Source organism: Thamnophis sirtalis, unplaced genomic scaffold (assembly GCF_051295495.1).
Source record: "Thamnophis sirtalis isolate CommonGarterSnake01/CBP01778 unplaced genomic scaffold, rThaSir2_p1.2 scaffold_1, whole genome shotgun sequence".
Lineage (NCBI taxonomy): Eukaryota > Metazoa > Chordata > Lepidosauria > Squamata > Natricidae > Thamnophis > Thamnophis sirtalis.
In genome coordinates, this window is record NW_028261381.1 from 116,697,718 (window position 1) to 116,713,032 (window position 15,315).

General features: G+C 32.3%; 1 protein-coding gene across 2 annotated transcripts in view; it reads left to right on the top strand.

Moving 5' to 3' along the window:
* The window catches only part of FMN1 (formin 1), a 130,108-nt gene that overhangs the window by 103,186 nt on the left and 11,607 nt on the right, over positions 1-15,315 (top strand). For both annotated transcript variants that reach the window (XM_014063373.2, XM_014064124.2), the window contains 2 exons: positions 6,382-6,474; positions 14,836-14,887. In XM_014063373.2, coding sequence (XP_013918848.2) covers positions 6,382-6,474; positions 14,836-14,887 — 145 coding nt within the window. The remainder of the gene's footprint in view (positions 1-6,381; positions 6,475-14,835; positions 14,888-15,315) is intronic.

Here is a 15,315-nt window from a genome sequence, read left to right on the forward strand (position 1 = left end):
AAATCCAACATTAGAAATTACATTTGCCCCCTATAAATAAATACCTGGGCAATGCCAGGTTATCAGATAGTACTGAATAAAAGAAGTGAGGGAAGGAAGCTTCCAGTAATTAATGGTTCCACAATTGGCCGTTGTCTTGTTTTGGTGCCTTGCCTTTCTCAAGGCCGGAGTCAGCTAAGAGCTGCAAGACATGAGCCCATGTGCTCTGCTGGTGAATCCTGAAATCAGAATACAAAACGTTCAATACCTTTTTGTGATTCTTTATTCCCCAGTTCCCCCGCCCCAAAATAAAATATCTTGCATTTAAACTGGCCAAGTCTCAACATTGGTACAAAGTCAATTATGGATATAAATGGAAGTGCCTTTCATATAATTAGATAACCAAGTACTTGGATAGGTTGTTAGGATTGGTCCATTTCATTATTTTCCTTCAGAATCATTGCCCAAACTAAAATGTAGTTTCTAGCCAAACCATTATTAGAGATGCCTTTGTTAATATAATATATACACTTCCCTTATAAGAGAACAGAGTAGGGAGAGGAAAGAGCACTATGTACCCTTTTAAAAAGTTTTTTAACAAGAGTTTATTCAATCAATTATCACAAGGTTTTTCCTTTAAAATATTTTTTCCATGTTCTCTTACTTTAAAATGAGATTTTAAATCCTAAAGCTTTCTTTGAAATGGCATGGGTTTCAAATGGAATATTAAAAAAGCAGACTTTTAGCAGCCCTGAGTGATGACATACCTGCTGAGTTCTAAGCAGACATCAGGAGACACATAGAGAGAATGGCTCCTTGCAGTCTTCACTGGAACATAACTCATGAAGGATTATATCAGTGACAGTTTCAAGGGTCTATGCGGTTACTTGGCTTGGTCGGGATGATTCCTGTAAGTGCTAGTGGTAGGTCCTAGTATTTGTTCAACAACTCATCCTTATCAATCCTGAACTATTTCTAGTTTTACATTTTGTTTTAAAATAATGCCTAAAAATGCCAGCTCCTCTCTGATTGACAGCACAGTGCTACTTACATGAAGGGTTGCTTACATGTAATGGAGCTCTGGACAGATTTACAGGGGTCTGTGGAGCTTTGAAAGATTATTGTTCACAAGCATTAAGGAAATAAATGCCACTTTGTAATCATTTTACTTGGTGGGTTTTTTAAAAAAACGAGTTGGGTGCAATAATGCATTAAATCTTCTGGGAGTGGCAAAACGCTAATCAAATTACATTTTCCTATTTTACTATTAAATTCTGGTCATTGCCATGGAAACTATAATGCATATCTAGCGTACACCCACTGTGACATTTTAAATAATATTTCTTGCTATATTCCACTGTCATTTTGGATATGAAATATTTTATGCTAATTTTAGATCTGATGCAGTGAAAATACAGTATATCCAGATAGTGTACTTTAAAATGTAACAGCAAATGATTAACTAAAGAAGCTTCTCATGATGCTAACATTCATTTTTACATTTCTTGTAGCTGATAATGTATATGTAATATTTACTTTTTATATATAAAGCCTCTCTTATGTTTAAAAAAAACTCCCAGAGAATATCTTGATTAAGCTAAATCTTGGTTAACAGGTTTCATTTCAAACAGCGTTGAAATTCAGAGTTTATTATTTTTTTTAAAAAAATAGGAAATATGAGATGCATAGAGAAGACCAAACCAAAGTCAGTGGCCATTTTCTGAAATGTAGGATAGCCAATTTAATGCAGTTACTGAATCCTGCAGTTCATAAATAGAGGAATCACTTCAACTTCCAGCAAATTGTCCTCACCAAGATCTAAACTGATTTAGTCATTGGTTTTATATTTTTCATTTCCTCTGAGATAGGAGGGATACAAATGAATCTCCTTCACTTATCTCGTAGGAGAAATGTTGTGAGACAGGTTGAGCTCAAGAAAAATAACTGGACCAAGGTTACCTGGGTCTCCACAATCTCATGTCAATCCAAAAATCAATATATTATCAGGCTAATTTATATTAGATCATGCCCTATGGGATGAGTTTTAAGGGAGATTAAAATTGGCAGACAATATCATTTTTTTGCATTTTGTACTAATATTTTTATGTTAAGTAAATAATAACAACCAACCTCAGGATGCCAAGCATTTCAACTTCCTTTTTTTATATTTTTGTTCCATTGTTAGCTGTCCAGCATTCCTTGCTGCTTTCCCTTGGCTCTAGTAATTACAGCTGGCTTATTCCAGGGTTTTTCTGTTAAAGTAATTTGAATCTTCCCAAAGATATGTTGCATCTCCAAGTTGGATTGTTAATCCTTATTTCTGTCCTTAGCTGTCATTCCTTTGCTATCATTCCAGTGTGGTCACAGCATGAGATATGTCTGTTTACAGTTGTATATTTTATTATCCAGAGAGAAGACTGGCAGAAGCATGAAGAGTCATTAACAGAAACTGTTTTTTTCCAGAGCTCTTTAAGAGTTAGCTGAGGAAGTAACTTTGTGTCTGATTTAAGATTTTTTTTAAGAATCCAGTCTCCTTTAGAAACCATCCTTATCTGCTGTTTAAACAAAACAGCAACTCCTCCATAAAACTGACTTGAACAAGCTCCAGCATGCTTCTTTACACTGAACATGTGTATATCTTGCATTTGCTAAATTTTTGCTTTCTGTCTCACAACAGAAATTTGAGTTAGGCAGGTGAGACTGGGCCACGCTTCTATGTCTGTTACCTTTCAAACTTCCCATGCTCCTTGCTTACAAGGATTTCCTGATATAAATATCCACCAGATCTAAGTTCTAAGATCTTATGATCTTAACATTTATTGGGTTAGCTGCCAAATGACCTCTGGGTGGTATAGACGGAATGGAATAAATAATGGAATAAATACTATTAATTCTTGTTTTGCTTCTTTATTTGTGGATTTATATCCTGCCTTTCCATTAATTTGCTGGTTCAAGTGGGAGTTCAGTGATGTGCTTAGACTTACTAGAAGCCCAGCAAAAGGGGGACGTGTCTTTTTCTTGTCCTATATCCTCTCTCCAGCAGGCATAGCCTTAAATCTATACAGTACATTGACTGTCTTTTTGACAACTTACTATGTTATTGTTGTTTTTCAGACTATTTTAACAATACTAGTCGTTGAAACTGGCCATTTTCTTTCAGTGCCTCATCTGCTGTGTAGATTTACATTATTTATTTCCTGAATCCAGCATTTGTCTTCAATTCAATCCCTTCAAATCTGTGATCCCTATAATCTATAAATCACATGATTCATACATTTCTATGTTGAAATTTGCAAAGCTTGGCATCATCAATTCTATATTATTACCAGCATATATTTTGGAAAATAAAGATTTGTTCTAAAAGTATTGAAATTGAAAAACAGGCTGGTGCTGGAAAAAGATATTTCATATACCTGTCCTCTTAAGAACATATTTTGTGGGTTGTAATTTTCCTCACAGATGCCCAGAAATTTAACAGTGTCTTCTTTTCTGCCATTTGTCCTCCTTTTCAATTGTCCATGTCCTCCTTAGTTTGTTCTAGTAATCCTAGCTGTGCTAGAGTTAGAGACAATCATTCTTTATTTCCAGAAATATCAATGCCAGGAAAACAAAATAAAACTTTGGTTCATTGAGAGAGCACAGAAAATCAAAACCACATTTGTGGACAGTAAGGAAGTTCATATACCCAAATTTTGAAAAATAACAGTTATATTTCACATTTGCACTTCCATCCAAAATCTAAGCATAATTTTCTCTAGGCAAGTTCTAATTATAGATTTAACTTCCCAGTGTACATTTCAATTATAATATGTATATGAAATAATGCTTTTCCTTCACATAATAACAGAGGATCAGGAATAGAAGAACAATTGCATGGGTGAGCTACTTTTTTGGCAGATGGTATTTTCTTCCAAATGCCAGTTACGATCTCCAGGGTTATTTTATTCCTTTGCAGAAAGACTGTGGAACTTTCCTTTAACACTAATTCAGAAACGGATGAATTATGACCTAGCGAAAAGACTCAAGACTACAGTCTTGACTCAGAATGTAATGCTTGATCTCTTGCTGCCCTGTTGCGCAGCCTTTGTCATAAATATAATCTGTTAATATTACATGTGACATAAATGTCTAATAGCCAACATTTAAAATACTAGTTATGATTTTTTAAAATTGCGTCTTTGATGTTTTAGTTGATATTATTGAATTTTCAAAAATTTTGTAACCAAAATTTGATCATATATGACAGTGTATATATTTAATGAATTAATGCATTAAAAATGCTAAATTCTTCACCTTACATACATTGAAATCAGTGCTATGTGCTTCTAAATTAATGTGACTAGGATTAGGCTGTGTGTGACATATTAAAAAACTTTTAAAGCTAAGAAAATAGATCAGGATTTTTTTAAAAAAAATAGTATTTCATTTAGTTATAGAACTAAATGTTGCACTGTGGATTTCTACCCAAGTAAGATGGGTAAAAACATTTTTTTAAATTCAGAAGTATATCCTATTTTCTCACAAATTAAGAAATTTAATTTTCCCCCATTCTTTCTGCACAGCTTATATATGCAGCGGACACATGAAGTCATTAGAAATTTCATTTTCAATAAAACCATTATTCTTTTTATTTTCTAAAATTATCTCACTGTCAAATTCTCCAGATTGTCACTGCTGCCATAATTGATGATTCCAGTTTCTTTATATTGTTGATTCATATACCAATGAGGATTTTAACTTGTATCAAGATTATGTAGACACAGAAGCAGTCTAGCTTTGATGTACAATATTTTTTTCCCTTTGAAGTGGTGGAACACTAGTGATTTCCTGAGTGAATGCCACTATTACCCAGCCCAGTGCCTATAATAGTGACACTGCAGTATGTCAGAAATTGGGCCAGGTCTCCTAGCTATAAGGAGAACACAGAAAGTAAAAATGACAAAAGGAAGGAGCCTTTACACCCTAATACCTGCCCTCGGTTTAGAGCATTAATGGGTCAAGTAACACCCCAAAATAAAATTAAAAGTACTGAGAACCTCAGTCTTTCTTTCAGATATACCTCTAGAACAGTGTTTTTCAACCACTGTGCCGCGGCACACTAGTGTGCCGTGACATAGTGTAAGGTGTGCCGTGGGAAAAACACTTTATATATAGTCAATATAGGCACAGAGTTAAATTTTTTTAACATTTTTTAATGGTGGTGTGCCTCGTGATTTTTTTCATGAAAAAAGTGTGCCTTTGCACAAAAAAGGTTAAAAAACACTGCTCTAGAACATAGATTTGTGTTTTTAAAATGTATCAAAAATATGGGGTGAACATCTACTAGGAAGACATCAGATATTTTAATCCATAAAACTGGGCATATCCTGTGCTTTTTCAAAATAGTTCCGAGCTGTACTATTCCCTTACAAAATTATAGGTAGCAATGTACATGGAGAAATGTTCATTGAAAATCATATGTATAAATATACAGTATTAAGTTACTCAAATATAAAGGTGTTAATGAAGTTGTTACTATTCTTTCTTATGTTACTACCTATAAAGCCAAGAGCAAGTGTCTGATATTAGTCTTTAGATACATTTCACATGCTTTAAAGCGAATTGAATTAATTGGATTACACAAATCATCCCCAAAACAGCCAAAGTCTATTTGTAGTGTTTATTTTCTGTGCATAATGAAAATGTTTACATTTTTGCATGTGAGTAAGTCATTTGTTTTGATTTCTTATTCAACTAAAGTAATAAAAACATAAAAAGATATATAATTTTATAATATACAGATTAATGAAAGGAACTACTGATGTTATTTAGTCAGAAGCAAGCAGAACTGAGTTGATAAAGTACTTACGTGTGTGCTGGGTTGCAGCCAAGCTTTTGATAATCAGTGAAACAATATAATTGTACTTCTCAAATGCATCAGAATACTTTCTCTTTATTGTTCAAATCATTTGTACTATTTTCCTAAACTGCCTCCTGAAACTCGGCACTTTACAAAATGTGGTGGACGCCTTATTTTCTCTTACAGTGATTCCAATGAATGTGAGTAGTGAAGGCTAATTTGGGAATCGTTCATACTAGAAATTTCTGTTTCATGGAAGGAAGCCCGTTGGTGATAGTGAAGCTAAACAATGCAAGACTGTTTATATGTAGGAAATTGTTTTTCATAAAGATACGTTAAATCATTTTATTACAAATTCGTTCCATAATGAATTACCTAAATGACTGGACATTTAAGCCAGTTCTTTTTCTTAATTTAGAAATTCTTTTCATCAAGTATGTTACAGTTCTGGTAGGTATTTATTCCTATTAGTTGGATTTAAACTGTTGTTTGAGAATATTTGAATATTAGTCTTTATTAGAGATTTTGTGTTTTGTTGTTTAACACTAAGTTTATTCTTGTAGGTTGTGAAAAACAAATGAAAGTTGTTTTCAGAGAATCATCTGAAGAACACCTTCAGCCCTTTAAGGATAAGTTTGAAGATTTTTTCTGTGAAGGTACGTACTTTTCAACCTGTTTAAGCATGTTCCCATTCGTGATATATTTCAATGCAAATCTGCTTTTAATTATGGGTTCAGATTTATGCAGAATGTGGTTCACATTTCTTTATATAGGTGAAAAAACATTTTCAGCTGGTTTCAGAAATTACATCATTTACTTTTAGTTTGTCTTCACTTGGTTCTGGGGCATTCCAAACATAATTCTTCAACTTCAGTCAGTTTAAAGTAGATTCCATATCCTCGTTACTTACCTCCATTTCCTATCTTCAAATCCTTTATGATGTAGGATTTATATTTTCACTTCTTGGAAACATTCTACTTTCACCTTTGTTTCTTTCACTTTTTGAGTGTGTCTATTGTCACTGGCATTAGATAATAATTGTCTTTATATGCTGGCCACAATATACTAGTATTAATATATTAAAACAGTAATTTATTAATATGGTTTTATATGGGTAACATAGTATTCTTTATAATTTTATATAATGCTAAATATATTTACACAGAAGATCTCACTGCCTTGACTAAGATTTACAGTATTTCTAAGTTAATGTACAATAAGATTGTTACTAAGCAACTATACCACTATATACCAATACAGACTTTTTCTCTACTAATAGTTTCTAAAAAGAAGTGTAATACATGTACTAAGCTTCCTCATAAACTCAGTAGCAATAATAGGTTTCCCACTGCAAATCCATTGATCCATTGATCAATCTAGGGAAAAAGCTAGAAGCCGCTCCTTTTGGCAGGAGAAAATGTCTCTGTTCCCCCCGCCCGCCACTTTTTTTTCACATGAATCGCCTTTTCAAATAGAATATGGGACCCACATTAGGCCATATTTTGGTTGTTCTTCATTTCCCACAGAAAGATTCTTCTGCATGCTTAACAACCCTCTATTGGGTCCTTGGAGGAAGTCCTCATTTTTGTTTAACTCTATCATTGAAGTTCATTTCTGATAACTCTATCATTTCAAAGTTCTGCTGCTTACCATCCCACTGAATGGATAGGTTTGATTATTTTAACCTATATCTAAACCTTGATCTCTATATAACCATCCATCTTTCTCTTGTTTCTGGTGTGTGTGTGTGTGTGTGTGTGTGTGTGTATAGGAAAGACGGAGGGAGAGGGAGAGAGCGCTCATTTCACTTTTTAGAAATGTTTGGTTGGTTAGATTGCAGGTCTTCAGGAATAAGTGAAAATTAAACCAGAAGTATTATATTTAGTGTGTGGAAATTATCTGGTACACTTAGATACAATGTAAAATGGTTAGTTAAAAATGAGTGGTTGACCAACTGTATTTACCAAGAGTGATTTATGTGTGGTTAATCTCTATAGACTGTACTTTTCTGCAGGGGTATCATTCTTTCAGCAGATTCCCTGGTAATTGTAGAAAATGTTTTACAGTACAATACTGGAACTATCTCCTTTGAAAAGCAGTGCAATTTCATTCTAAAAATGCATGCTTAGGGTTATACCATTATATAATTATGGTATGCATAATTACATGCTTTTGCATGTTTAACTTGCCAATATATACTCTCTTGGGAATTTTCTTCATTCAACTTAGAAATCTGTAAATACTATCATTTTGATTTTACTATTTCTTGATTAACCATGACAATATTGTTTCAGATACTATTGGATATCAAATTGCAGAATGGAAAAATAGATACATTTTTAATTTAATAATTTTCCATTGGGTGGGATTCAAGCCACTTATTTTTTACCTCTTACCACTCCCCAAATGTAATTTTTTTTAAAAAAATTGAAATTAATCAAGATATAGAAGCTAAATTACTCTTCAGTAACAATAATAATGATGATTATGGAGGAGAAAGTAAAAGCAGAACATTTCAACCAACCCTTCTCCCATTCCAACATGAAAAATAGTATATATTACGCTGTAACTTTCTTAGGGCAACTCACAGGTCATCAAGCTGAATGCAAACCTTTGAGACTACAGAACTGTTCATCAGCAAAATAGCAATGTCCCCAAATAATCTGGCTATTGAGCAGAATAAAAATATAATAAACAATAAACAAAGCAAAAGTGTGGCACAGAATTATTGAATGGAATTTAAGGGAAATTACAGGTTTTCACATTTAGAAGTGCCACATATTTTGATGGTAAAGACCACATTCTTTTAAAAAAAAGTATAAAACCAAAATTGCACTTTTATCAGCTTTCTAGGTTTGTAAATGTTGGAAAAGCACTGCTTTTCCTTTTAAGCACTGCATTGGCTTATAAATGGTTTGTATTTTTCATGTTACTGAAGATTTATTTTTCAGTCTCTTGATACACTAAGACCTCTTTTGTACATAATATTCAATATCACTCCCATATAAAAAGAACTTTAAGTGATTTGTTACAGAAAAAGCAGAAAAAGCTGGTATATCAAGGGCAGCTGTTTTTATTTTTTTAAAGGAATGGTCTGGGAAGAAACTCCTGGATAACTGTCAAGCAATGCATTGATATGCTACATTACTGTTTCAGTTAGAGAATATTTTTCATTAGTGTTAAAAACAAAATGAAATAGTCATTTGGAATCGTCAGGAATATGCTTCATGGTACATTATATTTTTCATCTATGGTCTGTGTTTTTAGTGAGACAAACAGTAGGTTTTTAAAAAAAAAACATAATTTCCTTGTTTTCAGAATTCCAATGATAACCAAACATTTATTGTGTTCATGATTTTCATTGCTTCATACATAGGCATTTTCTCTGTCTTTCCATACCCATGAATTACAACAGCTGCAGGCAACTGGAAAAAATATTAGAAGTGCCAGAGATAGAAGAATTATCCTGGAATATCACAACTCTTATTTAGATGTGATAATACAGATGTTTTCTTTTTTGAAGAATGTTTGTATGCTCAAGCAGTTGCTATTGGAAGCAAAAGCTCACTATAAATCAATATACATAAAAGGCCTAAATGCAATCTATAGAAAATGTATACATAAGTAACAAGAATGCAGTGAGTAATATAGGTTGGATGTTCCACTTTAAAACAGCAGACTGTATCTTCTGTTTGCTTTGAAATTAACACGTAAGTTTCTTCAAGTAAATTTAGAATTATTTTGAGGAATAGAAATGATCCCAAGTTACCTCAGAATTATTTGTGATAATGTATATAATTCTATTCCAGATTAATAGGCTTTATTGAATTTTCTTAAAGTCAACATAATTTTAACATAATATTTGTATGCAGATCCAAGTCTATGGTTCTCCTTAAGTGTTGGAAAGTATATAGAAAACCAACACTTACAATACTGTTTATACTATCCAAAGAAAGACTACTCGATATGATTTTTGCATTTATAAGCCTCCTTGTTGAAAACTATTTATACATGAACCAAAATGTTCTTGTTCATTGGTTGCTGGCCAGTTGAGATCTCAAATTCAAACTGTTTAGATTTACAGAAAATTTCATCTATAGTTTTTAGTATTATGGTATATTATAAGATAAAGTTAATGCATAAGTGTATTCATGACAATTTAGGTTTGTGTAGATGAGCAAGCATGTCAGCCTCTGCTACGCTTACTTGCTATCGGCTGCCCTAGAAACGGGGAGGGGGGCATGGTATTGGGGAAGGGAATTATATTGTATTGGAAGAATCTTGTTCTCACCATCTTCTGTGCATGCGGGTGGTTGATGTTTGGCCAACCGTCTCGCATACCAACTTGATGAGGCTGTTTGAAGATGCACCCCACATGACACCTTAGGGAGTTGCAGATTGGACACTGGGTTGAGTAATTGGGAGGAGGGTGCTGGGTAAACGTTTGATATGTACATGTTTCCGCCTTTCTGGCTCAGATCTTGCTTTCCTTTTTGCTGCTTTCACTTCATATATAGTAAAAGTATTTCATCTCTATTCAAATGGAGTTGAGGTTTTTCTTTCTTGGATATTGAAGGAGGCATGCCTGACAGTTCCACCTAGATTTCAAAATAAAGCATACCGTTTAAAATGATAAAAGAAGGTGATGAACGCTCTTAGTGGTAGAGAAGCAAGAAAATATAAAACAAAGTAAAAGCAGGCAACAAGATGTTTTCCTTAGCAGTGAAAAATGCATTATTTTACTTATATTTATTATTTACTTAATTCATTAATTATGGATTTAGAAAAAGTAAAAAGCACACTCTCTATATGTCTGAAAAAGACAATTCCTCAAACAGATATAATTCTGTAAGAGGATGAGACCCATCTCAACCAAAAGCTGGGGGAAATGACAAGTTTCAGATATTTCTTGCACATGTTTATGATTAAACAGATTAGCAACATAAATGAAAAATGTAAACACAGGATCAAAAATGTATTAAAAGGGAAAAGTTAAACCAACCTTTCCCATTCTGACTCCCATCAGATATACTGTATTGGATAAACAAGTAGAATTTTCCTTCAGCTTGGAGAAGAGTGAAGCATAATGTAACTAAATCTAATTAATTATTTTAATTTAATTACTTTTATTTAGACACTGCTCTATTCAAACCAATTTAGGGAAGTGATTCCAACCAACTCCAAATAATGTCCATCTCAGCTTCAAATTATTGAGTCTTCATGACCACTACATTTGGGAGTTTTCCTCATATGAGAATGATGCAATCATATTGGGATTAAGAAGTATCTATCTTTTGAGTGAGATTGTATTATTTACCCTCCTTGTTTATGAATACATTTATTGCTTCGGTATTTATATATAGAACTAACCAATAGGAGCAACATTTGCCATAGTCTAATTTTGTATGCAGATTAGAATTTCAAGTTTGACAATTTTATGGAACCAAAACCTACTACTACAATACTTTTCTAACCCTAGACTGTACATACTGGTAGATGTTGTTCCTTCTCCTGTTCTTTTTAAAATATTAAATTATAAAATGGGAAGCTGTCAAAGATACCCTTTAGTTTTTAAATTCTAAAAAATATTTTACTATATTATTATATTTTAATTCCTGTTATTTTTAATGGTTTTGTGCAAATAAACAGATGTGTCCCATATAAAACACATATATATTTCTTCTTACAACTTACTTGCTCTACTATCTGTCCCAAACTCTACAATTCTGATCTAAAAGACTATGTGGCAGAATAATTCATTAGTAGCAACAGAAAGATAATAAAAGAATAATCAAATGAGATGAAGCAATTCACAGTGTGAAAAAGTCTCCACAAATCCATAGAATATTAATTTCAATTTTGCCATTTTCCTGTTGTGCCTTTAAAATGAACCTATGCTCCCAATTGCCTGAAATGTTTATTTGTAAAAAGAAAATATCCCAATGAAAAGAATTCTTTAATCCGTTCTCCATTTCAGCACGATAGAAAACTATATCTTAAGTGCAAGAGGTGGCTGTGCATATTATATTCCTAAAGTTTTACCTGATTGAATGAAATCAATCTTTACTAAGTTCAGTGTATAAAATATAACCTCAGCTTCATAAATCATTCTAAGCATCCCACAGGAGGAAGTAATGCTGTGGATTTTTTTATTTACTAAAGCAGCTCAAATAACCAGAAGCTTTTTTTAAAGTTAGGTTCATGTACAGTTATCAATTTTTGCAACTCTGTATTACCCAAATAATACTCTGTATTATTTGCTTGGTATGTGTAACAATTTCTTGTTTTAGAGAAGGCCTGTTTCCTATTCTTATTAACCTAATTCATCATACTTCTGAGCACACTAACCCCCCCCCACTGCCTCCATTAAAAAAAAATCTTTCATTTTTATAGGGAAAAGTGTAGTCTGTCTGATTTATTTTTTTTGAAAAGCTGAACAGATTGGTTTCATACATATTCTGTTTAAAAGGGATTAAAACCAATTTTCCAGTTTCTTAAATAGTTTGCCTGTATTTAGCAATCTCAGAAAGATTACTCTTTCTGTTTTCCTTGGAATACAAGCAAATGAAAAATATTCTTTCTTGTTATGTTAAATAATGCTATGTTTTAAAAGTTACCATGTTTAACCACAGTTGGAGTATAATTATTGATTAATAATGTGAATGCAGGAAAATCATATTTGGGGAAAAAGTATTTTTTGGAGTTGTTTCCAAGAAAAATACTGAATTTTGAGACATATAGTATCATTGGTCTCAATTTATTTTTGTATTATATTTTAAAAGAGGATATGGACTGAAACACAATTTAAAATATGTTCCATTTCTTGACTATATAAAAAAACAAACTCTTTGAAAAGCTTTCTTTCTGTTAATATACAAATATATCCAAGAAAAATGAATATATAATAACTGACTTAGCTGGCTTCATTGCTATAATTGCCTAGTAAACTGACCTTCAACACAATTTTGACAAATTTATAGGCAACATTATCCATTTTTAAACAGAACATAATTTTTTGGTTTCCTTGTATTACCTCTGATAATAAACAATTGAATTTGTTCTGTGGATGGAATGTATAAATATAAGCAGTATTTTTGGGTTACTGTTAAGTGCATTTGAACTTTCATGCATCATGTAGTTGAAAAATGTCAAGATATTTTCCAAAATATCTCAAGCGTAGGACAAGTAACACTTTATGATTTGCAAGCTCTTGTACAAAAATATTTATACATAATTTAAAAGCAGTTTACTTCCATATGTTTGCTAAATAGACCAAACTAATCTGGGTTGAAAACAGATTATGTGTAGTATTAAACAAATAAAAATAGCATTATTAAGATTTATAACAGACAGAATATTTGTAAAATATTTTGCTTAGTTTCCCTAGCGCCTAATTCAGATGAAATAAGAATGGAAACTTGAGAAATCTGTGCTTTCGGTTTTTGTGCCTCTTTTACAACATTTTAAATAAAATTCTGATCTTCGCCCTGTAATTAAAATAATGTACAATTTATATTTCTTCCTTTGTTTCTTCATGTGTAAATTGTGAAAATGATGGCAGGTGAGGACAAAAGGTATGAAATTAACTGGATCTGTAAATATTTTAACATACCGCAACTCTGCCCCCTATACTCTAATAGATAAAGACAGGGAGGAGAGAAACATAAAATACTATAAAGCAGTTTTGGTCTTCACAATTTTGGTTTTCAAGTCTGGTCTACCTCAAAGGGATGACATCTAATCAGGTTAAAAGAGGGATTGCAGTGCAAAAGGAAAACAATCTTGTAATTCTGACCCTACATAAGATATCTTTGTACGGTATTTCAGCAATTTATACTCTATTAAACTTACTTTTATTTATTCATTTATTAAGCATATTTATATGGCTTTCTAGTAAAGGAATACTGAATGGCACATAAAATTAAAACAAAATTAGTCACAATACATTTTATCTTTATAAGAGTTTCTTAAGCCTGATTTTATCATTTTCTATATATTAGAGACCATTTGAAGCTATTGGAAATAGGATTCTTTTGTATACAGAGCATTTTTTTAAATTATGGTTTAATCCTATTATAATTGGATTAAATGGATTCTATACCTGCAAACTGCCACTGGTTCTCACAACTAAGCTTTATAGAATTTGTCATCAGTATAGACTTATAGATTTAGTCCATAGTAACCTTGGAAACACAGGAAGGGTTGTCATATATAAGGTTTACATGCCTTTTATTTTGTGAAATTCAGCTATGTAGCACTATCAGTATCATGTCTGGCCACCTGATAGGAAATGTTTCATTATAATTTCACAAAAAAGTTGCCAGGATATATCTGTATGTTGGGAATCAGAATGGATAGGAAACCACAGTTTTTGAGTAAATGAAGTCTAGACAGAAGTGTAAGTAATCTTTATCGTCAGGATCTGAAATATCTTTGTATGATAACTTTGGTTCTGAACATCTAAATATTTTTCCTTTAGAGTTTCTTGGTGCTCTCTGAGCTTGGTTGTTTACAATTTGAGCTATAAACCCTGAGGTACAGGAATTCTGGGATACAGCTACAAATATAGACAAATATGTCTTGTCGGATATGTCCTTCATGGATTAAAAAAGCCATTAACTGGACAACATATGGAGTCTATTAGCTTCAAGGAGACCAAAATCATTGTGAATTGTGCATACCTTCACTGTAAATAAAGTATCTTTATAACACAATAAATTTAAGTGTTTTGTTATTGCTCTATTCCACATCTCCTCACAAATAGTCCCTTCATCATCGTAACAACAGCATATACTAAAAGTGTTTAGCCAATTACACCAGCCTCTGTATTTCTGGTATATTTTAAGGTGTCAGTACTTTTCCTTATAACATTTACAAGGATAACATAATTTCTTAATTCACAATTCATATTTTAATATTATAAATATTCCTTTTTCTATGAGTGGTGTGAAATTATAAAACTCTTGAAATGTAGCATATATTCAGATTTCTAAAATTATTTTTAAATGTTTTTGCAGCCATAGAAGAACATAAAGAAGAGAAAAGTCACCTGGACAATGCACAAAAGTGGTAAGTTGTCCAGTTTTCTTAACTCTGTACATTATAAATTCAAAAATACCTTTAAATAAGATTAGGATTGGGATTCTTTCTTCAAATGCATGTTACTCTTTGCAGCATTTTCATAAAAGTTAAAACTTTTTGGGAGATTAAATTATAGATGAAAATATATACAGTACACAGAGAAATCCAACAGGACTGAGTTAAAGCAAAAGTTGTAGCTTTCCTGTGACAGCTGTCTTTTCATATGAAAGAAAGGTTGTTTGGTTAAAAACATGAAGAGTATTTTGCCACTTCCTTGAAGAAAATAGTAGTCAAGGAACAGAACTAAATAATAAGCTTACTATTTGTCCCACAGAGCATTTAAAAATATTGTATAGTCTTCTTTCAGGTCAAAATTCAAAAACCTTGCAAAATGTCTATTGAAGCTTTACATATGC